The 16046-nt window shown below is 35.3% G+C and overlaps 1 protein-coding gene across 1 annotated transcript; it reads left to right on the forward strand.

Moving 5' to 3' along the window:
* Nucleotides 1-474: 474 nt before the first annotated feature.
* On the forward strand, nucleotides 475-3765 carry LOC145771066 (putative carboxypeptidase X1). Its single transcript, XM_082582810.1, has 3 exons — nucleotides 475-550; nucleotides 2165-2331; nucleotides 3619-3765. The coding sequence occupies exons 1-3, from the start codon at nucleotides 475-477 to the stop codon at nucleotides 3763-3765; spliced, it is 390 nt and encodes a 129-aa protein (XP_082438936.1).
* The last annotated feature ends 12281 nt before the right edge of the window (nucleotides 3766-16046 follow it).

Below are 16046 nucleotides of genomic sequence, written 5' to 3' on the forward strand. Positions count from 1 at the left end.
CAAAATGCATACATTGTTTTGCTTAACAAACTAGACAAATAAGCAAAGCAAAGCCATCGATGAACAAACGCAACTCTATATAATATTATGGTAAGCCTACTGAGCAACATTCATCAAACATCAAAGTATAAAGGCCATTTATGTAATTACAGAATACAAAGTTATGTCTTTCAGTAAAGTAGCTACTTAAAATTTTATCCTTGTTACGGAAGAACGTAATCTTGGCCTCGGAGTCAAGAATACCACATTGATCGATATGATGAGCCAAGATTCCAGCTGCCACTTTTGATAACTAAATCTCTAACTACAATAGGTGATTGAAATGGTTTTGAGAAAAAACCTTGACCTTGCTCCAAAACATTGCTGAAGGTATTGAAGTTATTCTGGGTTATTCCCGTTTTACTCTTGTTTCAAGCAAATCCCACTTGAAACAAGAGAGGACAAAGAAAAACCATAAATGGCAACGTCCATGCAATGGCCGCCTTGCTCACTCCATGTAAACATGATGTTCCAACTTCCTTTGTGACGAGTTCATTCGAACATGTTCACGGTACATAAGTAGCCTATCAAGAAGGTGATTTCAGGGCTCTCTTTACGCCATGGCACTCTGAACTTGTTAGCCTTGAGCCCAGAAACGGGTTTGAGTGCAATGTTTGTATACTTTAGGAGGAATCCAGGACTTATCTTGATCAACCAGTTTCATGTCAAAGTAATAATAATAATGCTTGTTTTTATATAGCGCTGTATCCATCGCAGAATGCGTTGCTCCTCAGCGCTTCACAAAGCAGACAGTGTCAATGCAGCCGTATAGAGGACAGCATCCTACTCGTCAAAGGCATATTTTATTAGCCCATGCCATTTATTAGCCATAGATCAAAAAAAAACTTCTTGCAACAGACTTGGCCTTCTTAGCAAAAGCTTAGAATAAAATTTCATTTGTACAAGTATCCATTTCAGTAGGCCTACCTTTTCAATATAAAACTGCATTCATTTCATAAACACATGACTTTCGGGCTATTTTTCTTGTGAGGTACTGATTCACAAATGTTTTCATTGAATATGCAATGTCTCCCTTACAATAATCTCAGTTCATTGCGACCCTTGCTTGCGTTTTGAAGTTTCGTACAGTATCAACCAATTGAACTAGACAAGTGCAATTATGACATCACAATGGAAAGCAGGGCTGAAATTAAGTAATGTGCCAATTGAAAGCTTTTGAGTAACGATTTCAAAAATATTTTCATTGTCGAATATCTTGAAAACTAGAGCCAATTCGAAAAAACTAAGTGCATTTTCGGAATCAGGGGCCTTGAAATACTCTAAAATGACTCTCACCTTTTGTGCCAACATTTTTTTGCTGGCCTGTGTTGTTATTGTAGTTGTTGATAAACCAGCATATAATGGAGAAGATCAACCGACGTTTCCTGTTGCTTTTTTTTTTTTTTTTTTAATGTTTTTAGTTTTACCTCAATCAAAAGTAGACTGGATTGTGCAATGTGTGCACCTCATATGTAAGTAGGATGTCGGCTGCTTAATCGAGTAGAAAGAGTCCTGCACGACGGTCAGAAAGGCATCGGTTGCACTTGCATACTTAGTTTTTCACAGAACAACGAATAAGATGTCAGAAAGCAGACACAAACACTGACTTTCTGCGCACAATCAAAATGTTTCAACCATTTGCCAAAAACCTGAATATCCTACGACTAAGTGTATATGAATGGATATGTCCAATGTTCATGTTATGTTGTTATATTGATATGTAGGTGCAAATGCAATTTCATATAACTTTTGCATAACATTAAATGCCTTTACAAGAAGCATCATAGCATGTTTAAAATGCGTAGATTGGTGTTATTTGTATCACTGTTATTGTTACACTGCTGTAATTGCATGCAGCCAAATGTCCCAAATAACCACTTTATCTGGTCCACACCTGGATCAGATAAAGTTGTTGTCTGCTGGGGTATGTCAAATATCTTAAAGGGCGGTCAAACAGTCAATGAGCAACGTTCTACGATTTAACTAGGAAGACATAATTCGATCTATATACAATGAAAGCCAGTCATAGCCTACTGCAACTAAACACCTGCTGAAAATTATTGCAAACTAATCTGCAAGCATCGCCTGATTAAACCACAAACTATTAACAGGTTTTGTTTTGCAGTTGTTGGAGCTTGGTTGCAAGTGGACTTTTTGATCCCGACTGGAGTAGTTGGAGTCATAACTCAAGGACACACGCTTGGAAATGACTGGATAACTGGATTCAAAATATCGTATGGAGATTCGACAAATCAAATGCAAGTGATTCAAGCTTCTACAGGAGGCGATAAAGTAAATAAACCCTTAAACAGTCAAGGGATCTTTAAAGAGCTTAAGCCTCCCCTAAAAATACACATTGTTTTCAATCACCATAAATCTGGTCTTTATTTGCAAAACTGCCTGGCTTTGGGTCTTAGACGAAGATTTGTATTTTTTAAAAGTTTAAAAAAACTACTAGGTTTGCATTTGAATTTTTTCTGCAAGTTTTAATCATTTATAGGGAATTTGTATTTTTTTGCAAAGTGAAGTATACAGTACAGTATTTAGTTCTTTTTCCCAAAACTCTTTAACATTACCGTACTGTAACAACTTTTTGGAGAGGCTGACACTTGCCTGACATCCAGCGGTGAAATTTTTAGCAGTTTAAAGTTTTTGTTGCAGATGTCCAAACGGAAACGAAAAAAAATATAGATAAAAAACGAAAAATTTTTGCAGTTGGTTAGAAATTTTTTTTCATTTTTAAGGCATTTTCAAGAGAAAATAAACAAAATTTGTAAATATAGGCTATTTTAAATGGCTGTTTAAAATACAACAACTATCATGTTTTTATTGTTTTTCTGTCAACTATCGTTCTCAAACTATAGCAGCTCAAAATCAAAGATCTTCTCCATTAAAATCTGAAAAGTGCATCAAAAAAACAGTGGCAGTAAACAGGTTTAAATCCTTAATTTTGAAATTTCACTAAACTAAAGCATTGTGTTTTGCATCATCACAAAAATACTTCAAACCATCAACGAGAAGGATTGAAATTCCAGATAACTGTAGGCTACAACTTTGTTTATTAATTAAAATAGCCTCCCACGTTCTAGCGATGAAGTTTGAAAACTCTTTGAAGTGTAGGCTACTGTCAGTTCGCGCATGCCCGGGGTTAGCACAAATACAGACACATGACTGCAGCTCTTAAAGGATAAATGCCACCTTTAGTATCAGAGTAATCTTAACAAAATAAGAAAATACCAAACTAAAAGGTGACGCAATAATTTTACAATTTCAAAAACTTACCTTGTAACGTCAATGCAAAATGATAACTATTCTTCTCAATATATCATTGGTTGAACCTATTTGAAATGTTTTTCTTTCTTATGTAGGCCTAATATGCGTAAAATTTTGTATCGGCTTTGAAATTCGTTAATTATCCTGTTTGGATGTTTGCCAAACCATACTTTCATCCACGGATTTTAACACCATCACAAAAAGAAATCTCTAGCGCGTGTTTAGCCTACTTCGATTTTCTGATGAATTTATTAACTTCGCTGTTACTTTGAAAGTTTTCATTTGCACTGAACCTTGTTTTTCAAGACTTTTGAAGCGAATCCTGCAAATGCCGATGGAGATACTCACGTGACAAATCAGTTTCCTGCTCCTGTGACCGGAAGATACTTTCGCCTCATTGTTGGTTCTTACGTCAGATTACCCTACTTAAGGATGGAGTATCTGCTGTGCTAAAGCCATTTATGCGACTGAACATAAAAGATGGCAGATGGTAAATCCGTTATCTGATTGTAAAATTGAGAAGAGAAATATCTGTGTATAGATATTCCGATTATTCGTCATGTCAATAAAGTCTAATTATAATCATAAAAATTAATTCTAAATAATCGATGCAAAAGATTTGTTTGTTGTGCAAAGCGGTGACGTTTAAAACAAAACTGATAAGTAGGCTATACAAATGAGTAATAATTCTCTAAACGTTGTGCAAGCAACCCGCCTGAGACAAAAGATGAAAGAAAGAATTATCAAGATGGCGCCCACGTGCAAAGTATTGTATGTCATATTCTGCAACGACCAGCTGCTGCAATCAATTGTTACGTAGTGTTTAAGAGTTGTTTTTCGGATATCAGCTTCTGAGAGATCTCACAAAAAGCCGGGCTCTCAATCTTGAGGAATTGAACTACTTTGATAAATTAAAATAAGCTATCATAAATTTCCTAATAAAAATTAAACTAGCTATTAACGTAATGCATTTCGACTTAAATCAAAAATAAAAATCAACAGTTAATTCGAAATAGCCTACAGTAGCACTGTCGATGCTTTTAGTTCTATGCAAGCTTTGACTTAACAAAGGCAAACATTTGTTTATCCTCATCGCTACTTGGACTGTTCGAAACAAAAATGTTTCAAATCTCCTTGCTTCGTTTCTGCGCAAAACGATTGTGCTTGGGAAGTGGAATAATGACAATATTCTTGGGCTTGTGGAAGTGACAAAAATGTCAATGCATTTTCTTAGAATTACAAGTGCAAATCGAATGATTGTGTGAGTTATAGACCTTTAGTTGGTTAGGGCGTGACTTCAAATCTCTGGGCGTGGGCTTGCGCAACGCGCTTTAAGGAGTGCTTTCCATTCAGCGGCATCTACTGGATGGAATAATTTTCGGCAACAGCATACTTCAACAATCGGAAAACTTCAATCTGTCAATCTCATTGACCGGGTCTGCGTCAGTGATTCAAAGCCTCTTACTACAAGTATGCGAAACTGCCAGGATTAAGCTCTGCAAGAACCTTTCTCAATCCTAGGTTAAAGATTCAATCAATCAATTGTCACAATTTTTTCTTTATATGCAGGACAGTTAAAGGCATTTTTTTTAAATTTAAATCGCTTTATTGGTTTCGACGCTGAAACTTCTTTGTTGGTTTTACTTCATATCAAAGTATTTAGTGAAATATTTGTTTTGGTTTTAAGCAGTTTCGTTTCGTCGTCAACTCAAAACGAAAACGAAACACATGAAAATCTTTCACGTCTGAAAATACGTTACCATCTGATTTTAAGCAATGCACTTCCAACAATAGTTAACACATTAGACTTACTGCAAGTATTCAAAACGAACATATTTCGAACGTATTGCGAAACATTGACGCAAAAGCCGTGGCCATATTTTGCCTCTGTGTTATTTTAATTATTGTTCTTGTACGAGTTTCGTTCCATTTAATTCAAACAACACATATTTGAAGTTTTAGAACTATCCTAATATGTAGTGTTGCAGTTGTAGAACAACGCAATTGTCGTAATTTTGTAGTGACATAAATTACATCACAAATAAATCATTTGCAATGAAAGCTTATTACAGTCAGTCGTTTATTTTTGTTTGAATACAAAAACAAAGCATACATAAAAAATAAAACGAATACATCTAATGCAAGAATGTGAAAGACCATAGACCTGGGTAGGCGTGAGAGGTCGTCGAGTCTGCACTCTCATACAAGTCATCTGTCAAATGTAATGAAAGCTTAAGCTTAGTTATAAAATCATATGTCAAATGCATTGCTGCAGTTTCCGGTAAACAATTCGAGTTGGCGCACATTAAATCTTAGGCTATTACATGTTTTCCTCAAAATGCATTTATACGCTTTGTGGGTCATTCGTCACAGTGGCCCCTTTCTTGGTGGTTTATTAGCAGTCCCATCAAGCATGCATGAGTTTGAACTATGAGCAGGTGAAAGTTGAGAGATGTTTGGATAAATATATTTCGAATATACTGTAACTTGAGAGAATTATGTCATGATAGCCAACAAACGTATTTTTAGTTTCACGTGACAATACTCTTCAAAACGTTTTAACGGCATGCATTTGAAGCAGTTGGGTGTGGTCCGGATATTTCTTTCAGATGGAAAATGTCATAAACTGACACTTTGGCAAGCGGTTTTCTTTCTGTCTGCATACGTACAACTTACAGACGCGAATAAATAATTCTGATGAGATCGTTGTTCATTGTATTAGTTTTAGAACTACTTTTTCAAGATCAATAACAAACAGAAGATTCAAAAGAAGATAAGATGATAGGCCTATGTGTTATCTGAAACAATGGTACTATAATGAGTGAGTGGTTTGGCACTTTGTTGGCACTGCACGGGATAACTTTCCAAAGATTAGTTGAGGCAGCATAGGCCTAGCCTACATAGGCCTAGCCTAGCCTCGTGAATAGAGATGTAAATGCAAAAAAAACAAACCGTTTTTTTTTTTAAAAAAAACGTGTTTTTTTCAACAAAAACTTGATCCAAAAAAAAACACTCGTTTTTTTTTGTTCTTTTTTTTTTTTTTTCATATTTTTCTGGAAAAGTTGCAAATTTTTTGCAATTTGCAGCTTAGTTTCATTATAGTACTCTTGAAAAACATTAAATTACTAAAAATGGTTTTATTGGTTTGCTGAAATTCCTAAGTGTTTGTGTTTGGCAGCATATGTTTTTGCATAGTCCTACGTTGTTTCGTTTCTTCTTCATTCTCAGGCATGTTTGTGGCAGTAGACCTGACAAACATTGAATTAATGCAATTTGACACATGACATAATGTAGATGAGTTAATTTCTTTTTCCTTTTATGGAAGTTAGACTATGATGTTAGTATACTGTGGTACTGGTTATTCTTGTACACACTCAATGGGTTGACGAAATTTTGGCAAAAACAAGATGGCAGTATTCAGAACACACATTGCCTTGTTTGTGGTAATTTACTAATGCAAGCTATTGCCAATAGCTTGTTTAAACATGTTTTGTAACCGATAGCTTACCAACGATGTATATGCTTTATAAATGTTGAAACAGAAGTATTCTTTTCGTGTGTTGTAAGATCTTGGACACTTCGTCATTGATGCTTCTTGCAGATTATTTGTGACATATCATGCAAGAGATCTTATAACTGATATTTTTAGCTGTCAAAAGTTTGTGCATTTGTCAGAAAAGGTTTTGGTTAATGTTCCTTTCAAATACCCACCACCCATGTTGACTATTGCTAGTTACTGCCAGCCCTGAATGAAGAAATTTTCCCTTTCAAGTGGAGTTTTTCAGCATTGCTCAGTGTTCACATAGTGAATAAATGCTTTATAATACTTTTCCTGACAAGTATAAAGTTTTACCCATATTTCCGCAATGCAGCAAAACTTATTTTATTTGAGAACTAGGTCTACTGCTTTTTGAGATAAAAAGAAATTGACCTCTTGTCGTTACGCACCAATAAAACCATGATGCAAAACTTTAATTTTTTTTATTGGGTAGGGGAAAGATTGACGAAAAGTTTGGCAAAAGCAGAAAAGTGCTAAAGTCTAAAAGTCCTGCAAACTAGTTCAAATTGGATGGATTAAGTGCAACCATACTTCTTTTAAACATGTCTATGACAGCACAATGGTGTAATTAAGGGAAAACAAACATAACTATGACATCATAAATGAGTATTGAACCTCATCAGGGAAAGTAAAAAAACATCAAAATGTTTCCATCTTTCACTACATTTAAATGTGATTTGGGCTAAAAGTTGGGACTTTAGCACTACACTGCTTTTGCCAAAATTGTCATCTATCTTTTCTCTACCCAACTATTTTTTTTTTTTAATTAACGCATCATGGTTTTATTGGTGCGTAACGACAATAGGTTAATTTCTTTTTATTTCAAAAAGTAATAACCAAAACTTGTTTTAATGTTCATAAACAGATAGCCCACCCCAGAAAACATGGGGGTAGAGCTAAAAATTATCTAAATATGTTGAGCGGTTCTTGAGATATTGCCGTTTTTCTATTGATCCTTATCTATAAAGCCACCTAGTGGTTAAGGTTATTTCACTTATAACTCGAGAACCGCTTGTGTGATTTTCATCAAGTTTGCACCAAATGCACATCATCTGGAACAATCTCTTGACGTTGTACTGGAAAAGGTGTGGTGTGCTGGTGAAAAGTGCCTTTGTGAAGTAGAGAAACAGGACCCTGACCACCTGGTCCTAACGTAACATGCCCATTAACCAAAATCCCAGGTGGCTTCGAAACTGTACACGAGTATGGTACTGCATTTAACAACTGGCTGGACCAAATTACAGACAATACTTAAGATGGGCTAACCATAGGACACTGTGTTACCATTCCTACTTGAGACGATGAGAAATCTTTTTGGCTCGTGTGTTGAGACTTGAGAGACATATTGTCTCATTTGAAATAAGTTGTACGAGTTATGAGACTGTTTTTTTTTGAAAGAGACGCTATTGCAATGAGTTTACCCTAAGTGCTGCATATGGTGACATTTAAAGTCAAAATAAGTAAAAAAAAACAAAAAAAAACGATTAAAAAACAAAAATACAATAAAAAACAAAAAAAAATGAGCTCGTTTTCTTTTAAAAACAAAAAAATCCGTTTTTTTACATCTCTACTCGTAAAGTATCCAGAAAGGTTGTGAGATTGGGACATTGCGGATCATTCGTTTTAACAAGTCGCCGACATTTTAATAAAGTTTAATGTAATTTCTTGAGATCCTTAACGGTTTCTAGCAAAAATCTATCCATCCGAGATCTCACCATATTTTAAGTGTAAAAACTTTCGTGATTATTAACAATCAACACAATTATCAAAAGTGTTTATTGACTATGTCAATCGCATTAGTTGAAGCAGAAGAAACATCAGCAGTGCAGTATAGCTCGACTTGCCATGAGTGATCAAATCATGTCAAATCCTCTGTTGAATTTTTGCTGTTTTGTCCAGGAAAATACCCGGTGGTTGAACATTTACATTGAGTAGCAGGAAGGCAAGGAGCAAGTCAATGTTCATGTCCATCGTTTGCTATGGTCACGCTAAATCGGTGGTTCCCAACCTGATTGTAAATTAAAAAAGTGTCAAGATATCCCTGACTGCGCTATATGTACGAGCAATTGAGTTTTACAAGCTGTGCTTGACAAGGCTGTGTCATATGCTAGGATCTCTTTAAATTGGGGGGTACAATGAGTTCAACCGGAGAAAGATGTAAGATATTGACAACGGCATTGATGTAAATAGGAAACTTATGAATAGCATTCTCTGACCTAACGACACAGTCTTGTTTGCCAAGGCAAAATGTAGTTTTGAAACTTGAAAAGATGCAGTTCATAAAACTGGTGAAAAATATGGACCAAAACTGAATACTAACAAAACTAAAACGCCTGTCAAAAAGTCTTTTAACTGAATCAAAACCGTAAATTTCTACGATAACAGAAAACCATTTCAAAATAGAATATGATTTTGTTCTATGTTAAATTTAAGCAGCGGCGATGTGAAGCAGAAATCAAACATCAAATGCATCAACAGAAATGCATCAAACGAAAAAACCTTGAAGATGAAAACAATAGTTTTTACTATTGATTAATTATTATAAATTTTCAGACAGATTTTCGGACAACAAAGCATTTCTCCAGCAGATGCTACAAGATTTATTGAGATGCGGTAAACGAAATTTTTGGGTTACATAGCGAGTTAATACAAGATCTACTGTCCATATTTTTCATGTCTATAGATCTATACTATCATAATAACTTCGAATTTTGCATGATTAATAATGTACTAAATTTTGTGAAGTTAAGAGAGATCAATCGAATAGTCCTGAATATAAAAACAAAATTGTGCTGAACAAGTTTCCGGGGTCTGGGTGTTCAAGCAACTTACAAATTTGTTTGCATGGCTCTGACGCACGAAATTGCAGCACAATCTAAATTTCACTTTCACAATATATTATCCTAATATTTATTTGTGTTTGCATTCGACAGGCACATAGATAGCCTACTAGTTTGGCCAAGTAGAAACTGTGACATAAAATGTTGACTAAACTCATTGCAATGTTGATGTTCGTTCATCTTGTTTGTGGAATAAACCCTTCAAACTTGTGTCTACCTCTTAGTCAAATGGTCTATCAACATCAGCAGGTACAATCACCATCCGAAGTTATCCAGGGACGTGCCGGTAAAATGGGGCCTATAGGACAACCTGGGTCAAAAGGTGATAAGGGGGACATTGGCCTACCCGGCCAGTGCAATTGTGACGACAGTTCAAAAATTCAAGGTTTAGTCGAGCAGTTAAGAATTCTCAATGGTAAGTTGTTGTTTTCGTCGCATCCAAGCTTACGCCTGGTGGTTGAAGATTTAGATTAAATGGATAGGAAGTCAAGGAAGCCAATCTTCGTGTCCACCTTCAAACATATCTTTTAGTGTGTTGCCAAAGACACAGCCGTATGCTCTTGAACGATGGCGTCCTTTCGAATACCGGACAAGGCTCCCAGTCGGCTAGTAAGCAGCCAACAATGATAAGTCGCTATCGTCACATAAAAAAGTCATCAGGTAAGTATTGGTATAAACTTCAATGTTTGTATGGTAGGCGTACTGCCAGAACCGTGTTTACCGCCTTCCATATCCCCCAGCCGGGAGGGGGCACGACTGATTAGGGGCCCTTCAGTTTTGTCTGTTTGTAGTGTTTTAATCTTTAACGTTTTAGTGTTTAATGTTTAATATATATATATTTTTTTTAATAAAAAATCAGCTACAGAAACTCGATATTCAATAGCGTAACCTTAAGTCATGCAAGGCCGTATTTACTGCTTTCCTAACCCCCAACTGAGGGCCTACCTTTGTCTAAAGCTCCCTCATATTTAGTTCGAGCTGCGTTTTTAAGCTTGTAATTTCACATGCACTGTAACATTTAATATGTATTTTTTTTTCATTTTTGTAAAATTTTCTCGCTCGCTCAACCACAGTTCGTTCATCTCGTCGATATTGAGCATGCATAGTTGAGGATTAAGGGCGTGAAACGTTTTTTGTGTCTCAAAAAAAACAAAAAAATGATGCAATATTCTAAAGCAAACACTGCACACTCAAATAACTTAGTTAATGAAACATTTAAATTGATAAATTCCAGTGTTAATCGAGATAGCTTATGAAGTGAACATGTTATCGGCGAAGGTGAGGACACTTCAGATAAATTTTCGAAGTTCTAGCCTGTTGAAAGACTACACCATTTTCTAGGCAACACAAACTTTCAAGAGCAAAAAACAAATTGAAATCCTTCTGTGGTCGTGAATGTTTTTTTTTTTTTTTTTTTTTTATATGTGGTAGGCTAACTTAAATTTTAAGCCAAAACTTCTACTCCCAATCTGATTTAATTTTGATGAATTTGACTACATACATAGTATGCATCTCAATAAAAAAAAACAAAAACATTATTGGTCATAAAAATGTCTAAAAGTGACTAAAACAAGATTAGATTTGTCAAAATTTTCTGGAAGGCAAGCCCTCCACAGAGTCCACACCCCCTTTCAGTTTTTCTTTTTCGGACATTAAGTTTTGTAACGTTCATTATGTTAATTTTTTTTTTAAACTTTGATTCTTCCTCAACTTTTTTCTAGATCCGCTCTGCATTGTCGGCATCATTCATAGCCTATTAACTATTTTGTTCTATAAAATCTTAAAAGTTGTTTACTCTTTGCTAAAATGATGAATGCAAATTTTTTCCAGCATTGAAAGAGTTTGCGGCTCTAAACGCTTTCTGGTCCTATTTTTAAGAGCGACCATTAAACGCATAGGAGCACAGCACTAATGGATTTCGGAGGGTGAGGTGAGCAAGATGGTGCTCACACGGCCCTGGGTAGCCTACTGCGCAAGCATAACGAAATGAAATTTATTGGTTACGCGTGCCCCTATAAACTTCCTTAGCATATTAGACTATTCCTGTAGTAAAACCTTGATTGACATTAAGTCAACATTAAAGTTTATGTCCCTAGTTTTTAGAAAGCGGTTTTTACTTTGTTCTTTACTTAATGTTTTTTTAAACCAGCAGCCTAGTAGGCTATGATGTGGATTTATTATGACACATGAAGTACAGAATGAAAACCTGATTTTCTTAAAAAGTATTATTTTATTTTTTTACACAAAACATGTTTAAAAATGCCAAATCGATAAAGATTTACTTTGACCACTTTTTTATTCAAAAACGGATTAGTTGAGAATTCTTTTCGTCTAATTCACGAAAATGCCATTCATGAATATGATTTTATGCCTTTTTGAGATTCGAAGGTTGACCAAGATCAAGCTAGTTATATGACATTAAGTTTGCATACCAAATTAGCACCGTGAGTGTATTTAGGACTAATTTTATTTCAAATGAGTTGTAAGCCTTCAAAAACTCTGGTTAAAAATGTTAGTTAATTTGACAATCCTTGGCTTTCCATTCTTTGTACTTTAGCTAGGTTAAGGTGTTTAATTGCTGATGATACAGCACTCAGTAAAATATCCGGTTATTGCAGAACTAACAAGGCGGCAAGTACCGTAAATCGGGGGTTTACAACCTTTTATCACCTGGGGATCGTCAAAACTAAAAACAATTTTTCGCCGACCGACAAAAATTATCGTAGCGAAAGGAAAAACTATTTGAAATAGACTTAGGCTATCTTTTAAATATCATGATATACCTTCTTCTGGGGCAAACTAGGCTGAACTATCACAAGATGTATAAGATGATAATCTTGTGATAGTTTAGCTTAGTTCGCACCAAAAGAACTTATATCATGCTAATTAACTAAATTCCTGGTGAACAGCCTCATGCAATTTTAAGGCATATCGTTTTTTAACCAAATTTGTTGTCACGTAGGCCTACCGTAATGCAACATTTTAGCATAGGGTTTTTTCACGGTTTCTTTCTATCTCTTACCAGGAAAAAGACTTGGAAAGGTTCAATGACGTAGTTTAATGGGTTATAACCGAAAAGTAGTCAATTAAATGTCGAATAGTTCTACTAGTGAAATGATATATGAAAACGCTTGAAGGACTCCAACGAATGGTTCAGCACTTCCAGCAATTAATCAAAGTAACAGTAACAGTAAACAGCAATAGATTCCAACGCTTGCGACTATTGATCGAGTTTAACGTAATCCACTCACAGCTTCTCATACGATTCTAATTTCAATCAGAAATTATATTAGCATCAACTTTGCTTTACTCGTATTCAATACTTCAACTCTCGATCAGCAATAATCTTTGCGTCTATTACCAACTGCCACCACTACAACAATGATCTCTCATAATCAATTCATAATAATAATAATGATTACGCAAATTACACCAGTATTTATAGAAGGTTGTTTGGTCTAGTAACTTCGAGAAGGTTACGTAATGTTACATCATGAGGACTCATTGTTCTGTCAAGTTGCATGAAACGTAAACAAGCAGAAGCTTCCAGATTGTCACGTAGGGTAGACGGTTTTAGAAACACGTCACGTAATAAAGATTTCACAATCACAGATCCACTGGTAAACATCCTTATGACGTCATGACAAACGACATTTGGCAATTGTGAAAAACAAAAGAATATTCGAGGTTCGCATGTTACAGAATGCTCTGGAAGTATGTTACATAACAATATAGACTTTGCAATCAGAGGTTATTTCAGGTCAGTAACCGATAATAACACATCGCACCAGAATTTTACAATCAAAACAACACGCTCATTCAAGACACAAAGCAGCCCATCGCGAGGCCTTGCACATTGATTGTGACAGGTTTGCATTTAAGACTAAAATTACATCAAAACGGCAATCAAATCAACTCAAACAGCAAAATATCAATTCATATACAAAGGCCCACACATTACACAATCAATGTTAGTTGGGAATGTGCAGTGTGCACTGCTCTTACGCTGCCTGTATGCGAAGCAAACTAGATATCGAAGAAGTTTCTGAAACACCTAGCTCTGCCTCGGCATCCAGTCGATTTCTTTGCTCTGTTTTAATTAAAGCTAAAGAGGACAAAGATTTATCGGACAAATAGCTGGATGAAACAGTCACTATCAATTTGATTGTTCTGAAAGTTAGACACAAATCGGTCAAGCGTATAATGAGTTTTACAGTTTGGTGACAACTGTTCAATGCTTATGATTCCACATTGAAAATAGCTTGGCAAAATAAGACATTTTGCGCACTGGCAGAAAATTTACATGGACCGGCATCGGTCTGCGGACCGGTTGTTGGGAACAACTGCTATAAACGACACATCTGCAGTGTACTGCTACACCTACTTAACTTTGGTGTGTTGGGATTTACAATTACATTGGAAGTTAAACTTTAGTAATTCCGGTTCAGACCTTGTATTTTTCTACAACAGTTGTAGATTGAAAAAAAAAAAAAAAAAATTACAATATTATAGAAAGCAAATGGCAACCCACCCTAGTAGAAAATAACCTTGGTGTTTCTAGATTTAAAACTCAAATTCGGATACCTTGTTCTGACATGTAAGCATACGCGACTTTTTTTTATTAATCTCTTTTTATGTTAAGCTTTCCGTGAGAAACTCGCGTTATACTATGTTTATCAATTAGATATTATACCTGCATATTCAGCTTTATGATTTTGCCAAATGATTCATAAAATTTTGGTTACTATTTTTGCTACTTATAATCTGCAGTCTGATCAATACCAATCTTTTTTGCAGAAACTGTCCAACACCTTTTAAATGTAACACAACAATCTAGAGATGATGAAGGTATGTGCTAAAAATTTAACTGACAATAAAGTTAAAATAAGGTTAACTTACAATTGCTAGGGGGCCGTGAAGAAGTTTCCAAGAGTCCGTTCAACATCTTTTACAGTTATTAAGTATTGAATTATGTTTGACAACTTGCCTTCTAACGCTGTTTTCTTTGTTTTACAATTTTAAGTTATTTTCTACAAAATTTGTCTTTTGGTAGCGATCAAGTACGGTATGCTATAGTCGTTGTGAATCACCATTCTTGCCGTTTTGTCTGAATATAGTTAGTCACTTTTTACTCTCTTCAAATGACAACTTTTTTAGTAGGGTTCAGAATCAAATTATTGAAAACATATTGATTTACTAGGTTAGATTATGACATTGCAGTGTCAAGCATAGACAAGATCTGGCCACGAAGGATACGCTATCTAAACCATTTTTTAATGCTGTTTTGCCATTATTCTAACAGTTTCATAAAGTATAGTATAGCCTACTATAAGATTGTATGTATTCCAATGTATCATTTTAGGATTATCTCACTCAGAAAGAAGATGTCGAGTGCCCAATGCTCCTCAATTTGGATCTATCTCTCCAAATGTTACTGAAATATCTTTTTGAGCCACAATTACTTTTATGTGCAACGGAGGATACGGCATAGAATTGGAGAAAGACAACAATCTGAGGGCAGTGTGTAAAGAAGATCTAACATGGACTCAGGAGCGACCAACTTGTCAGAGTAAGTTAATTTTGTGTTTTTTTGGTAACTTGAGCAATGATGGTGCTTTTATTTCATGTAGGCTGCATGTGTATTACATTTGATATCAATTCACAAAGGTTGGTTGAAGTAAAAAGCACGTTGAGAAAAAGTTCAACAACTGCAGCCTTTGTAAAACGAATTGATACGTTATTCGAGGGAAAGCAAATGTTGGGTGAGACAAAAAACGAAAAAACGAAGTATTGCATCGTAGCAGCAGTCGTAGCCTATATCTTTAATGAAAGGTAAAGAAGAAACAAGGGATTGCAGATGATCATTTGCATCTTGCACAGATGTTAGGCTATCCGGTTTTATCAAGTTTTATGATGTTGATTGTTGATCATGCTGATTACAGTAGATGGGGTGTAAGTATGCAATTTATTCCAGACAAGCTCTCATCTGATGGAAAAAAGTCCTTCATTCGATATCCATGATTTTTGTAATAAATGCATTGGTTATATAAACGAGGCTGCATTTTGATAGATACCAACCAGCTTTTTTGAGTTGTGTAATAAACGTGGATGAAACATTAATCACTCATGAACAAGTCAATAGAAGTAGAAGCGTATCGATCCAGAGCAGGAAGATTATCAAGTCCGGTGAGATTCGAAGGCAATGAAGTGTCTTTCTTTCTTATTATAAGATGCCTTGTCTGACATGCTTTATAGCTTGAGATGAGAAAATAAAACATTTAAAAACAAGACAAAAGAAACTTCTATACTTTATGTATCGAGAACTTCATAAATAT

Source organism: Aplidium turbinatum, chromosome 5 (assembly GCF_918807975.1).
Source record: "Aplidium turbinatum chromosome 5, kaAplTurb1.1, whole genome shotgun sequence".
Taxonomy (NCBI): Eukaryota; Metazoa; Chordata; class Ascidiacea; order Aplousobranchia; family Polyclinidae; genus Aplidium; species Aplidium turbinatum.